Source organism: Amphiura filiformis, unplaced genomic scaffold (genome assembly GCF_039555335.1).
Source record: "Amphiura filiformis unplaced genomic scaffold, Afil_fr2py scaffold_21, whole genome shotgun sequence".
Lineage (NCBI taxonomy): Eukaryota > Metazoa > Echinodermata > Ophiuroidea > Amphilepidida > Amphiuridae > Amphiura > Amphiura filiformis.
In genome coordinates, this window is record NW_027305485.1 from 1,977,331 (window position 1) to 2,004,828 (window position 27,498).

At 37.5% G+C, this 27,498-nt stretch overlaps 2 protein-coding genes across 2 annotated transcripts; one reads left to right on the forward strand and one right to left on the reverse strand.

The window, feature by feature from the left end:
• Nucleotides 1-1,587: 1,587 nt before the first annotated feature.
• On the reverse strand, nucleotides 1,588-6,144 carry LOC140143397 (uncharacterized). Its single transcript, XM_072165253.1, has 3 exons — nucleotides 6,119-6,144; nucleotides 3,526-3,978; nucleotides 1,588-3,475 (listed from the first exon to the last, which is right to left on the reverse strand). The coding sequence occupies exons 1-3, from the start codon at nucleotides 6,142-6,144 to the stop codon at nucleotides 1,588-1,590; spliced, it is 2,367 nt and encodes a 788-aa protein (XP_072021354.1).
• LOC140143367 (zygotic DNA replication licensing factor mcm3-like) lies at nucleotides 6,058-26,131 on the forward strand. Its single transcript, XM_072165222.1, has 18 exons — nucleotides 6,058-6,226; nucleotides 7,243-7,355; nucleotides 8,323-8,531; nucleotides 8,796-8,926; nucleotides 9,935-10,093; nucleotides 10,559-10,638; nucleotides 11,308-11,547; nucleotides 14,884-14,940; nucleotides 15,714-15,885; nucleotides 16,496-16,630; nucleotides 17,277-17,366; nucleotides 18,217-18,301; nucleotides 19,665-19,788; nucleotides 21,143-21,293; nucleotides 22,349-22,596; nucleotides 22,794-22,903; nucleotides 23,556-23,664; nucleotides 24,542-26,131. The coding sequence occupies exons 1-18, from the start codon at nucleotides 6,158-6,160 to the stop codon at nucleotides 24,741-24,743; spliced, it is 2,484 nt and encodes an 827-aa protein (XP_072021323.1). The 5' UTR covers nucleotides 6,058-6,157; the 3' UTR covers nucleotides 24,744-26,131.
• Nucleotides 26,132-27,498: the final 1,367 nt, after the last annotated feature.

A 27,498-nucleotide genomic window follows, 5' to 3' on the forward strand; every position in this document is an offset into this window, starting at 1 on the left:
TTTAAGCAATCATATCAAGACATCCATATGCGGATAGTTTGTCGGAGTTTCTGCAGAGTCACATATTGGACTACATTAGCGTAAGTAATAGTATGTGGTTTAGTCAGACTCGGAGAAAGAAGAATTTTTTTTGGCAAGCCAATTGGACTAAAGCTAAATAATGCCCAGAATAAGCTTATTTGCGAAATTAACTCCAATATGGCGCCCTGTAACTCGGTATCATATATCAGATAATGTCATAATTAGAGGTTAATAACTGCAAGATCGGTTATTTGGAGGCATTGTGAAAAATCTAAACATTTTGCCTTTGGAACCGAGAATATCCTCGGGCGCAGCCCCGAGGATATTCCGAGGTCCAAAGCAAAATGTTTAGATTTTTCACAATGCCCGACATTATATAACCGATGCAAAGTTATTAACCTCATTCATAACCGTTACTTTGATCTTTAAAATTAACAAAATAACACACAATTTTCCTCAAAAGTTTGTAAACATAAACAATTCTTACATCTTCCCTTTCCCAAAATCGATCAGGCTAAAACAAAACGACCAATAACAAAAGTGCGTATCAGAATCTGTGCAAATATGGTAGCGCCGCAATCCAAATACGGCAGCCAGCGCAGCCAAGAGTTCGTTGGACGCTGTCGGCGCATACGCAGAAGTCAATTGTGTGCGACATTGGAACAATTACGCATTTTGCGGTCAATTGTGAGATATTAATGACCTCGATTTGCGTTCGCGTTTTCACAAATAATAAAATATGATTGGATCGCACGCATCGCGTTTATTAATGAGGTTATGAATGTTAAATAAAGATACCGAGTTACAGTTACTGGAACTACCCCATTGTCATGAATCATGATGATTGTTTACACGTCATTAGCCATGACATTGACAGTTTGAGTTTCTGGATTCAGATAAAACTAATAAACATGATAAAGCTTATCTTGAATACTTACCATTCGATTGCGAGATGCGTTCTAATTGCTGCCTTTAGAAAGATAATAAACTGCTTATTTATCTCAACGTATTATTCGACATTTTCATCATTTTTATGAAAAGAAAAACGTAACATAAACAAGGTGTGTTTTGACTTCTGGATGCAAACCACAATGCGGAAGTTGAGAATAAAATGACCTCTCATTGACCTAAATTGACCTGTCAGTCACATATACAATTATGGAGTTTCCACCTGTGAGTTTTTATTATGCGAGGGTGCATAGGAGTTGCTTTGCACTTTGAATAGATGAATATTAAAATTGCAGAATGAATGAATGAATTGTTGAATGAATTGTTGAATGAATTGTTGAAGGAATGATATGAATAAATGAATATTTTAAATAAATAAATAAATAATTAAACATAAAAAGGAATGAATGAATAAGTAAAGAAACAAATGAATGAATGACTTCTAAGTATTTTAAATAAATAAATAAATTTAAAAAATAACTGAATGAATAAACGAACGAACAAATGGATGTATGACTAAAATGAATGAATGACTATTTATCTCTATCTCTATGGTTGAGTCGGCAGGGAAATTAACATCACGCCAACTTGATTGGTGCTCTCGCGTGCATGACGGGATTAATTGCTTGTGTCTTTGATTTGTTTCTTGAAGGCTTCCAGGCTTGGTAATGTTACGGTGGTTTCAGTAAGTCTGTTCCAATCTCGCGTTGTACGAGGAAAGTAGGAGAACTTGTATATGTTGGTGTTGGCAGATGCTTCTTGGATTTTCTTGTTGTGACTGCCTCTGGTCCTACTGTCTACTGCTGGAGTGATGTACTGGTCTTTGTTGATCCCCACCAGGTTATTGTCAATTTTGAACATCATATGAAGGCGACTTTTTCTTCTTCTTTCTCTCAAGGTGTCCCATTCTAGGATATTCAGCATATCAGTCACACTACTCTGCTGCCCATAGTCGTTCATACAGAAGCGTGCAGCTCTTCTCTGGATCATCTCCAACTTTTTGATATCTTTCTCATAGTGGGGATCCCATACTACGCTACTGTACTCCAATATTGGACGCACAAGCATTTCGTATGCTGTGGTTTTCACCTCTTTGGTGCAGAACCATAAGTTCCTTCTCAGAAATCCAATGGTTCTGTTGGCTTTCTTGATTATTTTGTCTCTATGGGCATCCCATTTGAGACCGCTGTCCAGCTCTACTCCCAGATAAGGATGAGATGAGGCTTCTTTCAAGACTTGACCACAGAAGCTGAAGCTTGTTGTTGGAGGTTTCCTCTTGTTGGAAATTTTCATGATATAACATTTTGTAGGGTTAAACTCCATCAACCATTTGTTCTGCCATTTTTGCAGTTGAAGGAGATCTCTTTGAAGCTTACAAAGGTGTTCTTCAGACTTTCCCGATGAGTACACAACACAATCATCTGCAAATAATCTTGATTTGCATTGGAGATTATCTGGTAAGTCATTGATATAAAGCAGAAAGAGCAGTGGCCCTAGCACTGTACCCTGAGGCACTCCTGATAGAACTGGTACTGGTACAGATGCCTCTCCGTTGCAAACAACTTGCTGGGTTCTCCCAATCAGAAAGTTACCAAACCACTGGAGTAGATTACCCCTGATTCCATAGTGATGGAGCTTGACAAGTAGTCTCTGATGTGGTACCTTGTCAAATGCTTTTGAAAAGTCAAGTATTGCCATGTGTGTTGTTTCACCAAGGTCAATGCTTTTCGCCAAGTCATCTGCCGTCTGGATCAGCTGGGTTTCTGTAGATCTTTTAGCACGGAAGCCATGTTGATTATCAGATAAGATGTTAAACTTCTCCAGATGTTTCATGACGTGGGAGTGCACTATATGCTCCAGCACCTTGCAGACTATGCTCGTAAGGGATACTGGCCGGTAATTTTCTGGGTTGGATTTATCCCCTTTTTTGTAGATACTGGTGATGTTAGCCTCTTTCCACTGGGTTGGTACGATTCCTGTGTCTAGAGACGATTGGAACAGATCAGTCAGAATAGGTGACAGCTCCTCAGCAACAGTTTTTACTACCCAAGGTGGAATCTCATCTGGTCCTGGCGCTTTGCCGGGCTCAAGGTTCTTTAACAGCTTCAGTACTCCATCTTGATTGATAATCAGCCGGTTGATGTTGGAGATATCACTTTCCAAATCAGGGACTGATGACGTGTCCTCTTGAGTAAATACACTGGAAAATTGCTTGCTTAAAGCCTCTGCTTTCTCCTTGCTGTCACTGATGACCTTATCATCAATCTTTAGATCTGCTACACCCACATCATCTTTGCGGAGTTTTTTGATGAAGGACCAAAAGGATTTGTTGTTATTCTTCAAGTCATTGTCTAGCTGGTCTGAGACATGAGATCGTCTAGCTTTATTGAGTTCTGTTTTGAATTCTTTCTGAAGGTTCAGGAAAATTTCCCAGTCACTGTTTTTTCCTGTTATCTTAGCTTTGTTATATGCCCTCTGTTTCTTGCGACTCAATCTGCGATGATTCCTGTCAAACCAAGGCAAGTTAAATCTGGACGAGGTAAGGCGACTTGGTACGCGCGTCTTTCCATAGAGTCCTTCAAGTCTTGTTCAATCTTCTCCCATTTTTGTTGGGGTGAATGGAGCGATGAGTTGGCAAAGTATTCTTGTTGAAGATTCTCCATGTCTTCCTTCAGGCCAGCAACATCAGCTTTTGATCTAATGAAGACTTTCCTTTTAGGGATTCTTTTACGCTGAATACTCAGGTTGAGTTTAGCAACAACAATGTCATGATCACTGAGTCCTCCTTCTACTGACACTTCACTAACAATATTTGTGTTATTAGTGAGTATCAAATCCAGAGTATTTTGTTTTCTGGTTGGTTTGCGAACAAGTTGTTCAAGACCGTGCTCAGTTATTACTTCCAACAGTTTATCAGCAGTTCTTTTGCAGTATTGATGGTCTACTTTGACTGCAGATAAGTCCCAGTCAATGTTAGGCTGATTAAAATCACCTGCGATGAAGATGTCGCTTGATGGAAATTTAAAATAAGTATATTTTAAATATTTACTTGAATATAAATGAATCACTAAAAATGAACGATGATGGCTATTTTAAATAAGTAGGCCTAAATATTTAAAATATTTAATGAATAATTTAAAATAAATAAATAAATAAATAAATAAATAAATAAATAAATAAATAAATAAATATAAATAAATAAATAAATATATAAATATATAAATAAATAAATAAATAAATAAATAAATAAATTTATTTTTAATGTAAATAATTTTATTCCTTGTTTGTAATTATTATCATTTAAGAAATAAAGGGTAATACATTATTCTTTACACGAAAATAATGTGTCCAAGGCAGTAAAAACGTAAATAATGGGTGAGGCGTTTTTACTGCCGAGGACACATTATTTACCCTTTATTTCTATTCTATTACCAGAAAATAGTGCAATTTAAAGAGAAAATGTCATTTTTTGGCACAAATATTTTAGTTGTTTACTTCAAGGTGGAGCGCGTACGCGTAAGTGACAGCGCGTATCGCGGAAATATTGCACGCGTAACCAAGCGTAATGCTGTGCGTAGAATGTGTTACGGCGCTTGACCCATTATTGCAGAATAATGGGCTCTCACGTGACGCGTTTCAACAAATCACAGTGCGCGATTTTGAATAATGGGTCGTGGAGGTAATAGAATATAATATAATGCTCCCAAAACTTGGTTGAGCACTCTACCAATCATTGGTTTTACTATCGCTTGGAATTATTAAATAAATAAATAAATAAATAAATAAATAAATAAAAATGAAAAGAATGAATGAAAATGTAAAGAAAGATAAATGAATCATTGCATGAATGAATGTATCAATGCATGATGAATGAACGAATGAACAAATGAACAACCCGGGTGAACAACAAATGAATGAACTGTTGAATGGATGACTTGTTGAATGGATGAAAATAAATAAACAAAGAAATATTGAATAAATAAATCCCGGAAATCAATCAATCAATCAATCAATCAATCAATCAATCAATCAATCGATCGATCATTCAATCCATCAATCAATCAATCAATCATCAATATAAAAATAAATAAATAAATAAATAAATAAATAAATAAATAAATAAATAAATAAATAAATAAATAAATAAATAAATAAATAAATAAATAAAACATAGAGAATAGTTAAGGGCTGGGGTATGAACGTTTGGACAGTATTTATTTTGGGACATTAGAGCACATCAGACATATCGAATTGCATTCTGAATATGAAGAATGTCATTCTGATATCAAATAATTTTGATTTTTGAAATTCGCAATTTAATACACATTTTATGGCAAATCATTAAAATTGATATTTTTGATATTTAACAGTACTTGAAGTAAACTTTATAAATCTGATGATTTATACTTAAAGTGTATGTAGGTAGGATGAAAAGCCGACGATCAATTAAAAATGTTGACCTGTCGTATTGAAGATATGGATTTTTTTCCCAAAACACAAAAAAAATTAGGTCTTTTTGGGAAAAAATCCATATCTTCAATATGAAAGGTCAAAATTTTCAATTGACCGTCGGCTTTTCCTCCTGCTACATACACTTTAAGAATATATCATTAGATTTATATAATTTACTTCGAGGACTGTTATATATCAAAATTTGAAAAATATCAAATTTTTATAATTTGTCATAAAATTTGTATTATATTGTGATTTTTAAAAATGAAAATTATTTGATATCAGAAAGACATGCTTCGTATTCAGAATGCAATTCGATAGGTCTGAGGTGCTCTCATGTCCCACAAAAATACTGTCGAAACGCAATAAACGCTCATTTTGGATCCCTTAACCTCGTGTGTTTTATTTATTTACGTTATTCCTTTTAAATTGATATATTTTCTAGAAGGCAGCATGCAACTTCGAAAGATGAAAGTGTCTCCTTAAGTTTATGAACTTCACATTTACTGTGCGAATGCTTATTAAAATAACTGTTCTCTATCAGCCAATCAAATGACGAGAATGAGTTAAAGGCCCGGGCATTTAATCACATGTGCCATGTGGCGCGAAGACAACAAAACCCCCGCGAAACTCGCAACAACACACCGCTGTTCGGAGTCTGTGTGATCAACTTCTCGCAACCGAAAATCGTTTTTACCGTGTTTTTTCCCAAGAATAAAGCATCTAGAATTGTAAAATGGATACAGACATCGACCAGCAACTGCGTGATTATCAAAGGGAATACCTGGATTTTCTAGACGACGATGTAAGTTAAAAATATTTAGTAAGCTTAAAATATTATAAATTATAAATACACGGCAACATCAACTTGCAACTTTCAAGTTTCATTCATGCATTGTTGGAATGTTTGATAATTGATATAGTTTCAATTGGCACGTGTTGATTTTTGTATCTGATTGTAGCATTGTATTATTATATTGTATAAATTGACAGTTTACAATAGCCGATCACTGCTGGAAAGAATGTGAGCAATTTTCCCCACAAATAATAATACTGATGTAATGCAAGTAAGCTAAGTGCACTTGAAATTATGATATGTGAAGTTCTATAAATTATTTTGCAGTACATGCATGCATGACATGAGCAGGGCCCAGCGATTTTCGCGGCGCGAAATTGCATGACGCACCGCGAGATTCTTTTCTAGCTCCATGCAATTTCATTTTCTCCGCGAAATTCATGTTTTCTGCCCAATTCACTATGAAATGTGAACAAAAATGCATGAATGGTCTTTTGTTTGTCTGTATTGAAATATCAGCCTTATGAAGCGTCACAGTAAATGTAACGATAGATTAACAACTCATGAATGTAACCATTTGTTAATTTGTATCGTACTAGCTAGTTCCAGTAACTGTAACTCGTCGTAGATGTCATTATGTTTATGATAAAGACTGAAGTCTTGCTGGCAGGACTATCGTACTAGCATGCTAGTATTGCTTACTTTTGCGTATTGTGCGGGTTTTTTCTGAGAACAATACAAATACCGGTACGTAATCTATCATGACTTCAGTGACGCGACCTCGATAGCCATCATTTCTATTCACCATGTCCATTGAAGTGAGAAAGAATTGAATAGATGCATTGTATGCATACATACATACCTCGAATGCTAAGCTATCGGTGAGCAAATTCGAAGCTAGACTTCTCAAGCAACTGTAGAGAGCCAAAGGTGAACATCCTTTGCATCTCTACATGGCAGAGATATTTTGGAAATTTTGAGGCCTGATAATTTTAATTATACTTCATGTGTGTATTCATTTTCAGACTGACCAAGGAATCTACAATGAAAAAGTACGAGACATGATTAGCAAGAATCAGACCCGGCTTATTGTCAATATCAATGACTTGAGACGCAAGGCACCAAAAAGGGCTTTAAGGTAAAATAATTTATAAATCCCATTCATAACCTCATGAATATGTAATGCATGTGATCCAATCATATTTTATAAACACGAACACAAATCAAGCTCATTTTATATCTCACAATTGACCGCAAAATGCATAATTGTTTCAGGGTAAATTAACCTCTGTGCGTGCTGTGTTGTGCATCGAACAAAGTTACAAACTGCATGTGCGCTCACCCCCTGTTGTTGGATTGCATTCCTAACAGATTGTTTTATTGGTCATCATTCGATTTTTGGAAAGGCAAAATGTAGAAATTGTTTATTTTTACAAATAGCAATGCTGATAGACGCGAGAGCGTATTATAGACCACTTGACATGTGACGTCATTGCCTGGCATAATGCACGCAAATTATGGCACTTTCCATTGTTCTTTGCCCTGCAGTGTGCGTACGCATCGTAGTTTGCTCAGGGCACGTGTATTTTAAATCTCCCACCACATTTCATAAAGTACATGAAAGCCATTGAACAGTGAAGCGGTTCGTTCGAGCATATCGATAGACCAATCCCTCGCCTTTGTTGATAAACAATGATGTCAAGTGGTCTATAGCGCAAGGCTTCCACCAACTCGCCAATTAGGTGCGGGTGTTGTTTTTAAAATAAATTACATTTAGATATTTTTGATTTTGTTTTTGTGGTGATTTGTAGGCCCTATAATTAATTGGACGAAAGTGAAAGAATATTTCCATGAGGTGAATTATGAACTGTTCCATTCAACTCGGAAAAGCCTTGTTGAATGGAACAGTCCATATTTCACCTCATGGAAATATTCTTACCATTGAATTCATAAACATTCAATATTTGTATACTATTTGGGGTGAGGATTTAGAAATTAAGCATAGATAATGATCTGATTTCAATTTTTAACTTATTACATACACATACACAATTTCTTTTTGCAGTCATTTAAATTCTTTACATATCGTTAATGTTTTTCTCCAGGTTGTTGAATGAATCTCACGAAGAGGTGGTAGCATTCCAGAGGGCGCTGAAAGAAATTGTCTCTGCCGCTGACACAACCTATGGAAAACAGGTGGAGGAGTTCTTTGTTGGCTTTGAGGGAAGTTTTGGCGCCAAACATGTAACACCACGCTCCCTCTCTGCTCGCAACATTGGCAACTTGGTGTGTGTTGAAGGCATTGTTACCAAATGTGAGTCAGTTGATCTATTAAAGTGAAGAATTTAATAAGTGTATTTTGAAGCTCTGAAATAAAATTATATACCATTTTTTTTTCACGTATGTACACTGTAGCGCTTTCAGTGAACACTAGCGATTTGAAGTTGGGCCCAATTAAATGCACACTGACGTCACTGCCACATAAGGATGAAAAATGGTATCGTCAAATTAGCTGGTAAGAAAATTTGTAAAATCTTGGAACAGATCTAATACAATTTAATTTTTTTTATATACCCAGGTTCACTGGTCAGACCTAAGGTTGTCCGAAGTGTCCACTACTGTCCAGCCACCAAGAAGACCATGGAAAGGAAATACACAGATCTGACATCACTGGACGCATTTCCAAGTAGCTCCGTTTATCCCACTAGGGTAAGAAAAAAAGGATATATTGCTAAATCATAAAAGAAGTTCGTGTCACCCATTTGCCTTTTCGAAGTATGGTGTACACAAAAGGAGGGCAGTCTTCAATCTTGGTAAAACCAGCAAATTCAAAAGACTTGACCCACTTCGTGCAGCGCCATCCTATTGTGTTCGCCATATCTCGAAAAGGCTAATGTGGACAGGACTGTATTAAATTCAGCAGACATCTAGGAGAGTGTTTGTTTGCTGGGAAGGTAAACCAAAATGTCCCACAAAATAGCAATATTTCCCACACATTCTTAGGTATCTTTATTTGGGAAAAACAAAAATGTCCCTCCAAATGCCAATCTTTTCCTGGAAGGTCAAGGAGCTTTCTTGATTACTCATTTTTTCAGGAATGTCCACAGAATTAGAACCAGAGAACGCGTACACGACTGCCATCTTGATTGACGTATTGTGTTGCAGGAATTTGTGTTAAGGGGGTACTACACCCCTGGCCAATTTTGTGCCTATTTTTGCATTTTTCTCAAAAATTATCGCAATTAGTGACAAGTAAGTATATTATAGGGGCAAGGACTACAACTAATGCACTGAAAATTCAGCAACTCAAGGCAAGTAGTTATTGATTTATTGATGAAATAATGGATTTCCCTCATTTTTGACAGTAACTCCACAACTGTTGTCTGTGCTGAAATATAATTTCCAGTGCAGTAGTTGTAGTCCTTGCCCCTATATTATTCATATCTTACTTGTCACCAATGTGCTATAATTTTTTAGAAAAATGCAAAAATAGGCACAAAATTGGGCAGGGGTGTAGTACCCCCTTAACAGGTTTATAAAGGTATGCTGCTGGGGACTTGAACAACATTTTGTGTATATCAGTTATGTTTTAACAAGTTTGCACTGTATGTTTTGCTCCCTATTTTTGACTCATGATTGTCTGTGCCCTGATTTTGAATCACATCACATCACATTACATTTATAGCTCTGCTAATTAATATCTAATTAACATTTCAGGATGATCAAGACAATCCTTTGGAGACTGAATACGGCCTGTCCATCTACAAAGACCATCAGACTGTGACCATACAAGAAATGCCAGAGAAGGCACCTGCTGGTCAGTTGCCTCGGTCAGTAGACATTGTTGCAGATAACGACTTGGTGGACCAGTGCAAGGTGAGACTGTGGTTTACCGTAAAAACTCAATAGTTAGCATATGTGCTTACTATCGAGCACTTTTAAAATGTGCAAACATGAAGTGCCCCATCCACAAAAGTGTAAAAGGGTTTTGAGCAAATCATCGATATACATAGTTTTTTTTTATATACGAACAAGTAAACCTGCAAATTAATGTCTACCCCATTAGCTCAGTTGTTGAAGCGCCGGACTTTGGTATAATATCATGTTTTCAAAAGCTCTTGATAGGTGGTATTTATTTTATATATGAGCTGGTCGTAGGTTTTATCCAGTTTATAAGTCCCCTCATCCTTATTCATGTAATCTGGATCAGATGTAGGGGTCAAGACACCATGAATAAGGACACAGGGACATACAAACTGGATAGAAATTTTACTACACTAGTTGGTGCCTACTAATGCTGCTATGTTTGAAAACTAAATAATGTTAATATGTTTTGTTCAGCCTGGTGACAGAGTGCAAGTAATAGGAACATACAGATGTTTACCCAACAAGAAAGGGTCGTACACAAGTGGAACATTTAGGTAAGATTAATCGGAAGTACTATTTCCCTAGCCTACAACCTTGTCCCTAGAGTTGCAGTAATAAAACAAATATATTTTACATGGTTTATACCTCTCTATACTGGCTGCGAGTCCATCACCCCTCACGGCCTCTGGGTTTGGGGTGATAGCCCAATAAAAATTAGTTTCAAAACGAGGTTCTACCCACAAAGTGTGTGTTACGTGTGTGTACACCTGTCAAATGTATGCTTTAATAACTGCGTATGCTTTGCAAAGCCTTCTGGCGCATTACTAGAAAAGTGCGAGAAACAACAATGCAATTTTTGCACAGGCGTTTGCAGGGAGAACCTCGTTTTGGTAGCAAGATGGCGGATCTATATGCAAAGGGCAAATTATAATTATCAGCATGGTGTGCACTATGCATAATGTGTGTTATGACTAGCAAATGCTTACATTAATTTACACAAGTAAGGAGTGCAAATTTCAAATGGGGTTACCTATCTGAATGGGTGACTCGATATGAAATCACTTACACCCCATGTGTGGGAGATTAAGGTCATGTCTTTCATAGGTGTATAGATTTTAACTGGAAAAGCCAAATACAACAGTTGCCTTGCAAGTAATATGCAGTGACTCCAGAATCTCCCAGAATATTTTACAAAAACTCAAAACCCACTTTTGTTTTTATAGAACCATTCTACTAGCCAATCATGTGAAACTTTTAAGCAAGGAAGTGGTGCCACTTTTCTCTGCTGATGACGTTGTCAAGATTCGCAAGTTCTCGCGCAACAAGAAGCAGGACGTGTTTGAGGTGTTAGCTCAATCACTGGCGCCCTCTATCCACGGTCATGAGTACATCAAGAAGGCAGTGCTGTGCATGTTGCTAGGTGGACAAGAGAAAGTTTTGGCGAATGGAACCAGACTTCGTGGGTAAGACAAAAATAATTTATATGAAGGGCACATACTGATAATACCATAAAAACTTGATAGTTAGCAAGCATATGGTCATTTTCACGGTAAAGGGTGTAACTTTGGATTTTTAACATTTTAATCCGTAGTGTTCTAATAAAGCCACAGAATTCCATGATTTTTGGCCACATAAGTCATCTAGTTAGCAGCTACCTTGGGTAGCATAATCAGCTTTGGGAGTTACTGCGTTCAGTTTTAGCAGGCTTAAATTAAAGCCTCCATTCCTCCGCGATACGGAAAACGGGAAAAAATCACGGAAATTGGAATTTGAGCACGGAAAATCGAAAATGAAAAATTCTGAAAAAGTAAGCTTAAAATTGACAGAAAAGTAAGAATTTTCTTGAAAAAATATTTAAAACTATCCAAAATTTGCTTTTCTCGCCGTGAATCTTGCTTTTAGTGCTTTTCTCGCTTTTAAAAGATTCATTTCTACCACGAAAAAATCTATTTCTGTGGCGAAAGGTTGCAGAATTCGACAACCATTGCAACTAAAAAAGCTAAAGTTTGACCTGATTTTCCAGCCTGAATGTACAAAAACAGTCCATTTTCTGGCACATTCAAGCAACAACACAAGTAATATTCTTTATTTACTACTCAAACCTTGCAGTATATTGACCTTTTAAGCTGATTTATGAGGACAAAATTTGTGTATTTTTGATAGTCCGGTCGGCAATTTCCATGCTTTGTTTTGGCATCACTCAGGGGTATGGGTATGGAGTCAATGAAATACTGCCCTCACTCAATTTTTTACTTTTTTGATTTTCGCCAATTTTTGGGCATAAATCTAAGCTTTTTTCTCGCATTTTGAAGTTGCCATCTCGCATTTTTGGTCAAAAAATTGCGTTTTTTCTCTAAGCCTAGTGATACTGTGATGAAAAACATACCAAGGAATTACTTATGTTATACTTCAATGGCAATGTTGAAGGTCGGCTTCAGTAAGGTAGGACAAATAACTAACAAGTTCATGTTGTCATTTTGCTTTGTAAGGTGTTTTTATAGGGATTTATGAGTAAAACGGAAAATCACGGAAAATGGCAAAATTGCAAAACGGAATTTTGATTTTGTAAAACGGAGAAATGGAGGCTTTAGCTTAAATGTACTTAATATTGCCATTTTGGAAAACCTATAAAAAACAGTAACATTTTTGTAAAACCCTGTGTTTTCTTCAGTTAGTTCATGGATAATTTTTCTTACCTGAAAGTACAGTCATATGTTCAGTAAACACTGCCACATTAGATTTAATTGTGAACGGCCCTGTATTTTTGAGAACCGGACTTCGATATTTGTCGTTTCGGAGGCTTCATTTTCCGTTAACAATTGTTAACAAACTTTGTGGGTGTAGCTTTGGTTCATAATTCTTGGTTATTTCTTCACTTCTTCTTGATTCATAACAGTTGTTATCTTAACTTGAAATGGGTAACAAAATTAGTCGATTTGCAAGCTTTTAAAATTTTATAAAATCTTGACTTCAAAGAGCCCTTTTTTTTTTTTTTTTTGAAGCCTCCGAAACAAACTGTTCAGCAAGCTTGTGCAAATATAAATAAAAGAGCTCATCCAATCTATTTATCAAATTGTAGCAAAGTAGATCCTCAAGTCACATGTTTTTAAATCGTGGAGATATATATCACCGTTTGAAAATGGGACCCAATACAAACTTTCCGTTAACAATTGAAGCCTCCGAAACAAATGAAGCCTCCGAAACAACAATAAGATTAATTATCATCTATGCATATCTAAATTGGTGTGTTTCATACTGATATCTGCATTGTAATTATTGCTTGATATGTGCAGAATGTCATAAATTTAAAAAAATTTGGACATTATGGTTAATGTTTGAAAAATATACTGATACCCAAAAAAGCCTGTTTCGGAGGCTTCACATGCAAAAAACACCATACTTAACAAATGGGTGAAAAAATTAACATGTGATAAATCTACAATATCTGCCGCATAGAATCATTGATTCAATACACACAAGAAAATAACAGCTTAGATGATCCCAACACTGTTGTTTTCAAAAAACTACTTCTGCAATGTTTAACAATTGTTAACATGAAGCCTCCGAAACAAAAAAAATGACTTGCTGTGATAATTTAATTTTTGTCACAACTGAAATTCAATACTTAGAAGCAAAGCATGAAAATTGGTAATTGTGATATTTTTACCTATTTTTTATGTCAACTTGCAATTGTAGTAGTTAGCCAAATATTTTACTTTTATGATCACCTGTGTTGTTAACTGAAGCCTCCGAAACACAAATCGCTTGAATTGCAAATTTGAAAAAATAACTCCAATTTCTGTGAAACTTGGCTGGGAGGTTCCTTTCATCAAGTAGTATTTGTACATGAAGTTAGACATTCAAATTATTTTAGGAACCCAATTAAAACTTAAAAAATATGTTTAAGGTTTGGAAATTTCCATTGTAAATGACACTTGATGTTAAAAATTTTCAAAACTGCAATTACAAACATAGCAAAACATGGTATAAAATTTAACTTATATCTGTTGACTTACTTTGGAATGGGATTTCACATGTATTCCAGCTTTCATGTCATAATTTTCTGAGGTTATGTAAAATACATTTTTCTTAGATTTTAACCAAAATGTTATGCAAATGTCAAATTTTTTATTAGAAATCAAAAGGTTTAAGCCTTGAAACATTATTTTACTGGAATTTAAGTTGCCTCTATGCATGATTTCAGTAAACAGAAACATATTTAAGTGGTTTGAAATTTTGACCCTAAAAATCAAAAGTTACACCCTTTACTGTGAAAATGACCATATGCAAACATGAAGAGCCCCATCCACAAAAGTGTAAAGGGTTTTGAGCAAATCATCGATATGCATAGTTATATACGAACAAGTAAACAGGTGTCTCAACCCTATTAGCTCAGTTGGTAAAGCGCCGGACTTTGATACACTTTCATGTTTTCAAAAGCACTTGATAGTAAGCACATATGCTAACTATTAGTTTTTACGGTATACTGCCATACCATGGCTAAAGGGTGTAACTGATATATAACTAGTATAACAAAAGGAAAGAAAAACTGGGATGATACAACAATAGAACCAGTACCATGTGAATCATAAAGTGATGAATTCCTATCAGTTGAGTTACCTTAAATTTACATTAGCAATATAAAATTTCTTGAAACATATCCAGTACTCACATTTTTATGGAGCTACAACGTTTCGAGACCTGGTCTGGTCTCTTGATGACGTAAGCTAATCTACACAAACTATCCTGATGAATCTCTTCAAGAATCTTAAATTTATATGTTTCGTTTCTTTTTACAGTGATATTAATGTGCTTCTAATAGGAGATCCTTCAACAGCAAAGTCACAAATGTTGAGGTAAGTTTGCCCATCCATAGGTATCACCAGAGGGGGCACATCCATAGGTATCACCAGAGGGGGCAGGCTGCCCCTTTGGTAGAAAAAATGGGGAGAATAATATTTATTATTATTTTTTTTTTGGTGGATGCTCTTTTCCCATCCAATTGGGACATATTTCTCAACATCCAGGTTTTTTGGCTCTTGGAATGAGTTGGCTGATTACATCCCCACAGCCATCTGTTATTGTGGTAGTTAACCTGGAGGATAATCGGACCCATAATCAGGATGGATTTACTTGGGGGTTGCTGATTTTGAAAAAGTGGACTGGGGGATTTTGAAAAAGTGCTACTTTTCAAGACTTTTTGACCAACAAGGCATAAAAACCTACTTTTTTTTAAAGTTTGTTACGCTCGCAAATGGAATTTTTTTGTTAGGGAAAAGGGGCTTTTTTGGCCTTTGTCAATGGGGGTGGGGGGCTCTGGCAATTAGTCCCCAGTTATCAGAGTTATGGACCTGTGGTTGATTGCAGTACTAAACATTAAACAAAATATCTAGATGTAGCCTCTGAAGTTTTAGGTAAAATTATTTTGGCTCTTTAAACTAGAAACATCTAGATGTGTCCACCAAAAAAGTAAGGTCAAGGTTTAAATGCTGATCACTCATGAGCAGAGAAACCAGATGGCAGTTTAAAGGATAACAACCCTTGAAATAAGATTAAATAGATGTGATTTAGTAGATTGACCTAATCTGAATTAGATCTTTACAAGAGTTTACTTCACTTTTCTCTACAGGTACGTACTTAACACAGCTCCGCGTGCCATCCCTACCACGGGTCGTGGATCATCTGGCGTAGGTTTGACGGCTGCCGTCACGATGGATCAAGAGACGGGAGAGAGGAGACTAGAGGCCGGTGCTATGGTGCTTGCTGATAGGGGTGTGGTGTGCATTGATGAATTTGACAAGGTATTGTATGGATGTCTTGGGTACCGTAGTTCAATTGATAGCTTAGTGATTGTTGCATTCTACAAGTTCAGGTTTTGGCGTGGGACATACTCAGCAAGTACAAATCGCGCAGCAGTTGATGCGCCAAAGAAGCATTTACACACCATTGCATTGAAATAATTATTCTCATACCTCCAGTTTCTGAGGCCTATTTACTTCGTACTTCTGAGTTGACGGACTATATGCATGTGTTGTATGTTCCAGTATAAATACACCCTCCAACTGAGGACTACACTTAACTAACTCCCTAAAGACACACCTTTATGAATTGCTACAGCCCTACATTATCCGCAGTCCATTGCAGAAATTAAAAAAACGGACAAATACCAGATTTGCCTCCACATATTTTACATGAGGACCTACATTTACCTGCCATGGGGACTGTCCTCATTAATATGTCAAGAAAAATCTGGTGTTTGTCCTCGCTCGGGCATCAAACACCTACGAGTGGACCCACACAGACACACACATGTCTGTACTGTAACATTCTCACTTATTGTTGTATAATAGCTTGTTCCACAGTACAATGTATGATAATACCAAATTCTGTATTGAATTGCTTTCTGTCCAGATGAGTGATCAAGATCGTACCGCTATACACGAGGTGATGGAACAGGGTCGCGTCACCATTGCCAAGGCTGGTATCCATGCTAAACTCAATGCAAGATGTAGTGTGTTGGCTGCTGCTAACCCAGTCTATGGAAGGGTAAGTTATGATATTATTTGTCGCAAGTTTTGTGACAATTGTACAACCTAAAAATTGACCATTTTCCCCCACAAACTCCAACTATACCGTAAACGTTCGCCTGATGGCGCTATTGGATTCTCTTGACATAACTGGAATTTTAGACACAAACTAAAAATGCCCTCCCATAAAAATCCCAATAGCAAATAAGGGCATATGTACCCTTAATTATTGTTGGTTTATTTAGAGGTGGGAGCTATCTATTTGTACATGAAATTTCCCCCAAGGCATTGGAGCCCAGGGGTGCCATGAGGCGAACGTTTATGGTAGGTCTGTTTCATGCAAGCTTAAAAATTATGTAGGCCCAAACAAGTAATTTGATTGGAGCATGTTTAATTGGTTATTCTTATATTTAACCAATGGGTGTCATTTCAGGATCATTTTAAGGGTTATGATCAAATTAATTTGAATTCAGCATATCCAACATTAGACCAAATAAGGTGGTTGCCAACTAAAATTAAAAAATCCCTCATGGAAGTTGAAATTCTTAAAACTTGTCCCATTTAAGGATATTCAAAGGTAATGGTGGCTTGCATAACTGTCCTACTTCTTATAAACTCCCCATCATTTCCCAATCTAACTTATTCCCTGCTTATGTCTTTTGCAGTATGATGAATACAAGTCCCCCATGGAGAACATTGGGCTGCAGGACTCCTTGCTGTCTCGTTTTGATGTCATCTTTATTGTGCTGGACACGGTGAGTTCAAACTAAATAATTGATACGATACATGAAGTGAGGCTATCTTACTGAAATATTCCTCCACCATGCTTTTGCAAAATGTTTTACTTTATATACCCTTTGCACAGTTACAATGATCATTGCCAAATAAAAACAAACAAAAGATTGGTAATGTGATTGTGGCAAAAGATGTATAATGTAGATTTTGCACCATTCACAGCTTAAACTCGCAGGCAGGGTTATAGCCACGCTGGTCGGCGCCGACCGGCACTAAAAAAAAAATAAAAAAAATAAAAATTAGTTTTTTCTCTTAAATGTTTTATTCATCATAAAAAGTGTAAAAAAATCAAAAAATTTTTTTGGGTATATGCCCTAGCCTATTCCCTGATCCCTCAAAAGATTGTGCCCCGAGCCAGCACTGTAATTGGATAGTAAAATTAGCCGGCACTCAACTTGGGCTAGCTATAACCTTGCTCGCAGGGACTCGGGGACTTAGCTAGGATTTGACAAGTGCCCGTCATTTTAAAACTGCCCGTCCGAAAATTACCCCTGAAAACTTATAAACCAGATCTCTGCCCCTTCTTGGGGTTCAGTCAGTTCAAATAGCTATTGCTATACTAGCCTTGATTTATTAGTCTGGTCTTGTTTTGAGTTCACAGAACTTATTCAAATGTTACTTATAGAATTAAGCATATGTCACAGGTATTAATTTTGCCTGTCCCAGGAGCAAACTACCTGTCTAAAATGATGGGTGGATGGGTGGCTAGCATCCTGTCAGATCTTATAATTTCAACTTTGACCAGGAGCTAATTCATGCATATTTTCTGTTTATTCAGATTTCTTATTGATCATTTTTTCATTTCCACAGATGGACCCAGACCACGATCGTAAGATTTCTGAACACGTACTGAGAATGCATCGATACAGAGGTGCTACGGAACAGGATGGTGATGGTAGGTCCATTCATTGCATCTTGAGAATTATGTAACATTTGTGGGTGTAATCATACAAATGGTGGGTCATTCATGGTCAGTGTCCGGAATAAGGAAAAAATGTGGACAACCCAAGCAAAATTTAGCATAGATTTTTGCCTGCTTTTAAGTTGTCCCAGCAATGTGTGATATTTTTGGGTGCAAAATTCCATAGCTACGAATCCCAAAACCTCTGTGCTAGCTTCTGAATACGCCATTCTTTATCATACTGACCTTGATCGCTGGCATAATCTTGAACTTGGTGAAATGGTTAATTAAAAATATTTGGAACTGAACAAGCGGATATACAGCATGCTTGCAGTGATTGGGAAAAGATGTAGACTGGCCCCCAGTCTCGGTTCGGTTCCATCTCTGGATAATGTAATAAATAATTACATAATGCCCTATGAAAAAAAATGCCCAAGTCCTGTAACCCCCCCCCCTTATTTTCTTCAATGCCAAAACCCATTCCTCTTCATCCACAAATCGATGCCACTAATTACACCCACCACAGTCAACCATGCAGCAATATAGAAATATACTCAGTATTATAAGTGAACGCGAAAGTCCATTGAGCGCTGATTCCTCGACTGGTCCAATCTGTTAGAGATTTCCCTTCCAAATAATCGTTCAACAAAGCATGGTGATTCCGATGTCAATTACGAACGGCCCGCCCCAGTTTCAATTCAAATATGGTAGCACAGAGCTATGCCGCGGGATGTGACGCAAGATCGGATGGGACACTTGTCAACAACTGAGAGGTATTGAGCTCAAGTGGCACGCGTCTGATAGAGCCATGGTACGCGCAATAATAAATGGCAACCAACTTGACTCGGACTTAGGCCTATTGTCCATATTGCGTATATTATCGCGTGCGGTTTGCAATGTTTGCACATTATTTAGCTAGGGAAGCCTTTTCAAATATCCCCGCGCTGCCAAGCTATGTTGATTGGTCGGATACAATATCGTTGTTTTAGTTGCTTACACAAACGTTAATGTAGTGAAAACATGGACGTGGTATATAGAAAGATTGCGTGACTCCAAATCCGTAAAAGTGAATTCCCATAAAGTACTGGGAGCTGGAAGTCAAATTGCCTACAGACTGGTAGGGTCCATGTATTGGGTTGATTTTTAATGCTATGTAATCTACATTACCAGTCGTTCTCCATGGACCCGAGGGAGGGTCTAGAAAAGATGAAGCTCCAACATGAGAAGTTTGGCGTGGCTTGAGGAGGGGTGGGGGTCCAAGATTCACAAAGACGCCCGTGTAAGTGGCATACTGTTGCACAATTGGAGGAGGTATCTTACCCTAATATCTATACATGCTTTCTATGTTTCCTTTTAGCCATGCCTCTTGGTAGTTCCGTTGAGTTCCTTGCCACCCGTGACCCCGAGGCTGAAGATGAAGAGCTGAGACAAACACAAGTCTATGAAAAACATGACAATATGCTGCATGGACAAAGGAGGAGGTAAGCTTTAATCTGAAATGTCTGCCTTGTGGTCCAATTTGGCAAAGGCCAATGCACCATGTTATTACATGGTTCTTAAAAATCATTTAACTAAGAGCCAAATCTGACCATCACCTGTTTTATCTGTGTTTGGGATGCCTAAATCAAATTGATTTCTGATTTGGTCATGATTTTAAGAAGGGTGTGACTGTCCGAGGCCTTGTTGAGGGTTGCCTACCCCAATCTGCTGAATGGGAAGCATGTTGGGTCTAGGTTTATGCAAAGTTCAGTTGGACAGTGCCTGATATTGCCCCTGTTGGTGGACCAGCAGCAAAAGAGGGATGGGCATGTGTTGTGGGCAGGGGAACTCGAGAGCCAATCTGACCCAGAGCAGAGTTGTTGGTTATCTGGCATGATTGGGGACCAGCAGTGCCATGATGCCTTTCCCTTTGGTGGTCCAGTAGCAAAAGAGGGGTGGGCACTGCACTGTGGGTGGGGGACAGGGTCTTAGCTAGCCACCCGTCTGGCCGTCATTTTAGACGGGGCCAGTTAGACGGCCAGTTTGCTCCTGGGACGGGCAAAATTAATGCCTTTGACAGATGCTATATCATAAATTGTATGTTTTGAAAAGCTAATTGCCCTTTTTAGTACATCCAAATTGTAGAACAAGGCCATATCAGCACATATTTGAACTCTTTGAACCCCCAATGGGCTATAATAGATGTCTGGTAAATGTTTTAAAGGTCAAATTAGGACAGGCAAATTTATTCAAATGACGGGCAACCCTCAATTTCTAGCTAAGACCCTGGTGGGGGAGGACACAGAAACAATTTGATGCTGGACAAGAGTTGCTGGTTGTCAGCACTGGCATGGGTGGGGACCAGCAGTGCAATAGCACTGTGCTGTGGGTGGTGGGGGAGGGGACCACAGAAACAATTTGATGCTGGACAAGAGTTGCTGGTTGTCAGCACTGGCATGGGTGGGGACCAGCAGTGCAGGAGCACAGTGCTGTGGGTGGTGGGGGAGGGGGACCACACAGACAATTTGAGTACGGTGGGTCCAAGATACTGGTCATGGGTGGAGACCAGCAGTGCTATGATGCCTTACCCAAGTATTTAGATATTTTCAACAACTTCGTCTAGCGATAAGAAAAAACAGAAGTTATACTAATAAAAATACAAATTTTCTCTCTTCATTTTGATGTCCGATCTGGTCTTTTATCAGAGTCCTTTCTTGTTTGTTATTTGTCCGCTTCAGTAGAACATCTGTTGTTCCAAAAATGCAATGAATTTTGATGTATTTTAGAGTGTACTGGATCAACAAATCACCAAATAAACCTTATAAACTGACCAATTGCACAACTTCTTATTCGCAGAGGAAAGATAGTCAGCATGGAATTCATGCGTAAATACATCCACATTGCCAAGTCCATCAAACCGGTGTTAACGAGAGAAGCAGCTGATTGCATAGCGGACGAGTACTCCAAATTGAGAAGCCAGGAAGCAACAGCTAACAACGTAGCTAGGGTATGTTTGCCTTCCCGAGTAGGGCTAATGAAAGTCGATTCCCAGTTTCCCGTTACCCTACTCCGCTCAAAACAATTTGCTGGCCAAATATTTCATTATTTTGAATAAAATGTTGATTTCTAACAAACTTTAACATACAAATAAATAATTGTGGTTTTAAATATATCATAAATCTATTTATGTTGATTTTCAGGGATTTTCTTTGCAGTAGGAGCATGGTATATGGTTAATAATGAATTATTAATGAATACCTACTCAATTGTCTGTCCCGCACTTTTTGATCTGCTCTGATCTCATCCCATAAAAAATATTGTGAAACTTTTTATAATAATAGTTGTAGAATCACCTTCATGTGGTTGTACACTACATCTGTAAACTACAAATTGTGATTTATCACATGTATACATGGGTAGTTATTGGTTTACACCTATAACAGATGCAATAATGAAATGGTATAAAATAATGAATAATGAAATGGTCACCTACACAGTCATGAAAAATAATGTAACGGGAAACTGGGAATTGACTTTCATTAGCCTAGTGGGGAGCTGTGGTTCCACCACTGGGTGATGTCAATGTTTTGCTATGCATAATGTGACCATCCATCACGAACCCAGTGTAATAAAGTCGCCTTGCTTATTTAGAGATACAGAACAATAAAGGTTACAGAAATTAATAGAAAACAAATTTTTAGAGCAAAATTGATTTTGGCACCTATTTCCCAAGCATTGTGACAAATGAATAGCATTTCAAAGCTTGTTTTATGGAGATTTCAATTGTTAAGTATTCTAAGATATTAAAAAAATTGTTGGTGTGGATAGTCACATGTGTACTGTACCATTGTAATTCTTTACCAATGACACAGTGTCATTGATAAAATAAAGCCCAGATTGAATCTAATTTCTGTCCATTGTCCAATCATCAAGTAATGATATATGTGATAAAGTAGAAATTTTGAACTCAAAGCATGGCTAATGCCAACTTATTATGGTAACCTTAATCAGAAACATGTGCTTAGCAATGAAAATCATATACATGTACTGTTCCCTCAACAGACACAACCAGTAACCCCACGTACCTTGGAGACCATGATCCGTCTCTCAACCGCCCATGCCAAGGCACGCATGAGCAAGACCGTCGACCTAGAGGATGCCGAGTCGGCCATTGAACTCATCCAGTTTGCAATCTTCAAGAAAGTTCTAGAGAAGGAGAAGAGACGCAAGAGGAAGGATGATAGCGATGAGAGTGACGAGGAGGCGCCACAGGCGGAGGAGCAGGAGGGACAATCCCAGAAAAGGAAAAGGTGAGAAAAATATAGACCTTTATCATTGCATAGTATTTTGGACGTTGTACAGGTCATATTCTGCACCAAAAAGGCCGAGGATGACCTATTAGTTTATAGGCCGACTTGAGTTTGGGTTTGTATGTATTTCAGTTTGAATTGTTGATGTGAAATAAATCGCCTGTCAATGACTTGTAACCTGTTTTTTTTGTCTTCAGGAGATCAAAGCGTTCACCCAAGAAACCAAGGTCCGAGAGGAAAGAAGGCGACCCTGAAGATCCATATGATTTTGATAGCTATGCTGAGTCTTCTGAGGATGAAACAGAATGTAAGTGAATCTTTTGCCATGAATCAGGGAATCTTAATATTTTTAAAGAATTCTTGATGTCAAAATCATGTTATGTTGTGGACTTTGAAACATACCAAGGGTATAGGGGTGATTTCCTCCCCCGGTGGGCCCCCCCCCCCCAAAAAAAAGAAATAATTTGACAAAATGGCCCCAAAGAGCATATATGTGACCATCCACCACGAAGTGGTAGTAAAGTCGGCTCTAGATCATTTTCTGTTTATTGCAGATTTTGATAGAATTCACTTTTAGCTTCAAAATGACACCTCAACCAGCTTCATCGGACATCTGGAAGTGAAGTTATAGTTCATCAAAGGTCAAATTCCTAGTATATTCAACATAGAAATCCAATTACTGTTTTTGATTGTATCTCAAAATGGAAAATGCCGACTTTATGACCAGTTTGTGGTGGATGGGCACATATTAGGGCTGTGTTCGGTCAATAGTTCAAAATTACAGCACATAAATAAGAAGTACTTTGAGCACTGGAATACAACCGTGTGAAACTTATGATAACGGGTTTCATTGGAATATAATAGCACTTAGTAAAACTTTGGGGGCAAGACAACATGTTTGCCTTAGTTTGTTTTTCAGCATAGATTTGATGTGTATTTGTATTTCTTTGTTTATGCAGTACCAGTTAGGAGTGCAAAGAAGAAGACGTCACCTCGCAAGAAGTCAGACGGGGACAGCCAGGAGGATATGGACACTTCCGATTCACAGACTGCACTTCTTCCTGAAAGGTATGCAATTCACGTTGGTGTAAAACTCATTGGCATCAATCATATTTTCTTACGGATGACCCCTATATTATGATCAGCTGGTAATAGCTAGGCAGGGCTCGTAACATTGTGGATTGATGTAGAATGGATTACACACACCTGGGCACCTGACATGAGTTGTGTTTAGAGTATTGTGTGACCATCACATGGTCTTGGGAATTTATGCGGGCATAACTTAGAACTTAATGCACGGAGTAACAAAAACAGGATAGTAATAAATCAGTGACATCATCATGGTTTCTTAAAAAACTGTTTTGTGGAATCTTCCTACAATTTGTTTCTAGGGATAAAACTGCAGTGTAGTGGAAGAAGTGCTTAAGCGCAAACATTAAATTTAATTGATAATTACCTGCAGACAAGGAAGTAAAATCTTGTGCATCATTCAAATTTTATCCCAACTTTTTAGATTCTTGAGCACTGTGGTGAAAAAATTGACTAAAATCTACAAACAATATTTCCGTCCGGGCACACCAATATCATGCAATGTGATTTCGAAAAGTTGACAGCCCTGCAGACCGTAATAACAGCTGTGGATCAAACACTTCAACTCTTTTTTGACAGTGTCAACATAAGTTATGTCATTTTCATTCATGCCTACAGCATATTTTATCAGAATAATAGACTGCAGATCCGTCGGAAAATGCTTTTTCAATGGGAAATGAACTTTGCTGCTTGGATAATGTCACGATGAGGTTAGGGTTAGGGTTATTTTAAAGTGTGTTCCGACGGATCTGCACTCGACTCGGCCTCTTATGGCCTATTACAAAATTTAAAAGAACCATTTCCTGGCACTTTCAAATTATTGACTACATTATATTGTGTTATTCTTCACCTACAGGTTAAAACTGTTCCGTGGCACAGTCCAGAAGGTGTTCGCCACCACACACGCCCAGTCAGTTGCCGTTGACGACATCAAGAAGACATTACACGAGGACTTCCCCGATGAGAGATTTACAGAAGACGAAATTACTGCGGCCATTAACGAGATGCAAGAAGCTAATCAGATAATGGTTGCAGAGGGCATGGCCTTCTTAATTTAAAGTGACTAACAAGAACTTGAAAAGATACAAAGGACTTGTGTAGATTTGGTGGGGAGTGCAAGACCATCGTAAAGCAGTAGAATATGATAGCTGCCATATGTAAAACATTTGTTTGCAGCACAACCCTCTCATTGTGTTTTGTGGATGTTACTTTCATGATGGCTGCTAAGATAACCCAAGATATCGCTTTTATTATATGTGATGTGATCAAGCAAAATCAGTCAGAAGTTGGAAATTTTGGATTTTGAGGGTATAGCTAAAGGAAATGTTACCTTTTATTTCCTCATGCTTTGAAAGCTCTTTCAATGCTCATATCTTTTGCACTGGTTGTTCAATTTCAATGGGGTTTTCTTCAAAATGCAGCTTTGTAAATGCTTTTTATAATTGAATCTAACCGACTTCAGACTGATTTTGATTGATCGCACCACATATGTAGTCGGTGTTCTTCATGTGTTATTGCAGTGGTGTTCAATAACAATAAAAAGTAAGTACATTATTGAAATGTTGCAAGTGGCAGCTACTGCGCTCACGATGGTCTTGCTCTCTACACACGATTTTGTACTGTAAACCGGTGCCACACTTTGACACCTATTGACATCAAGTAAGCACAAACATCCTCCCTTGACCAAATAGAGCGGGACTGACTGGCATCTGCCGCCCTTTTGAGCAAAAACACCAAAATTGTGTAATATTCAGTGTTACTATTTAGGCTATGTAACATGATCTGGTCCCTGGAGGCCAAAGGCGGCAAATTCAAAATTGAGAAAAAGGCAAAAATATGAAGTAACAAAACAATAAAAAATAGACAACTTAACAACTTTAGAACCAAATATTTGCTAGACCTTTGATGTTTTCAGTATATGATGGCCTTTTGTTTGTATTTAACTATAATAAGGTTAAATTATAGTAACTCAATTTTCAAAAATGCCTCCTTAGGCTCCTTTGGCCTCCATGGACCATATCTATGCCTAATACATAGGGGTGTTGTGTCCAACATCACCTTTAATTTTTCCCAGAATTTCTGGGATTTGTATACAAAAGACAACTATCTGGCACACATGGCATTTCTGTTGAAGAAACGTTACAAATCAATCATGTTTTGACTTAGAAACACTACCTAGCCCCAGTCTGTACAGAATGGCTGGTGTTGCTACTAACATTGAGAAATGTAACAACTACTCAAGTTGTTGATATAACTGTAAAATAAATTTCCTAATACGGAGTTCTGTGTACCCAATGATGATCATCGAGTGAGTAGAAGCAGCAGTCTCCACCACCTTCTTCACGCTCGATGACCAACAATCATGTTGTCATAATTGTTGATCAGCCGTGCAGCATGCTTGTTATAATCACTTGTGCATGCACACTTGTATGCGCTTAACGCATAATCTGAAATTAAGTTTTAAAGACGCTGGTTACAAAAACAAACATAAGTATAATTCAAAGCTTACATCATTTTTGCATAGTGCTCATTTGCTTGCAAATCATTCTTGTGCACCGTCTTCTTCATTGACAGGAGATTATTCATTTTAGGGGGATGCTTTTCAGACTTTGTATCAAAAAGTAATTGAGCAACTTTGACTAAAATATTCTGGATTTGCCTGCATGCACATACGTGCACACTTTTGCTACACATACAAATATTTCTGAAGGGCATACATGGTCATGTTGAAGTCACTACCCACACCATAACCTATAAATAATACTTGTATGGCGGCCTCTACATTGCTGATCGAGATGATGGACAAACATGATGCATGCTGGGAATGAAAAAGGCTCAAAAGCTATAAAATTTGTCACCCGAGATTGCAAATTTGAGCCCATTTCTTTCCCAGCAAGTATCACTTTTGCCTATCGATCGCTATCAGCAATATACCTTATGGGCGACTCAACATGGGTGTGATATATTCACATCAATGCACACTACTACTGTGATCCGCTTCTATAATAAGCAACAGTCTACACGGCACTCGGATCCGCATCTAGGAAATCATTGCCTAATGAGCAGTTTTCTTGCGTTACAGTCTGTGCTTGTAGAGAGCTCATGGAGCATTGTCGTACATGTATATGACGCGATGCCGTCTGCGCGCACAAGAGAAGTTAACATTGATGCGCATCTCAGGAGAGCGTATTGTTGTGGGTCTTGCTGCTTGTGTAGAGTCGCTCAATATAGGCCTACTACTAAAATTTAAAATTTTAAAATTTTAAAATTCACAAATTCTTTTGCCCTTTACTTTCCAGGTATTCAAAATTGTATTTTCTAAAAAGTATTGGACTAAACTAGTTTTCCTATCATTAATGGCTTTGTATGAAAATATAAACTAGGCATCTCTTTTTACCACAGATGCTAGTTTTCAGGAAAATGTATTGCGTACTAAGCAGAGGAAAAGGTGCATTATAGGAAATGGGAGGCCGCTTCAGGATTTTTGGCCTTGCTCGCTTGCATCAAGAAGTGAATCTGCTTTGGTCTAAAGTGGACAGTGGTTATCACATTGTGTGTCTATAAATTTTTGTTCATGTATAGTAGTTTACATAGAATGCTACTATTGAAATTATTATTGTACAACAATGTATAGTGTATATTATATTAATTTTTGTACTGTTTAATACTTTGTTCTAAACAAAAATGAAAAAAATATGTAGATGTTAATAAAACAGAATTCAGTATGTACAACCAAACATGGTATATTTTTTATTCGAGTTCTTTCAACATGTTGCATATTTGTCAGTTTGGTATCCCCTGTATAGGGTATGC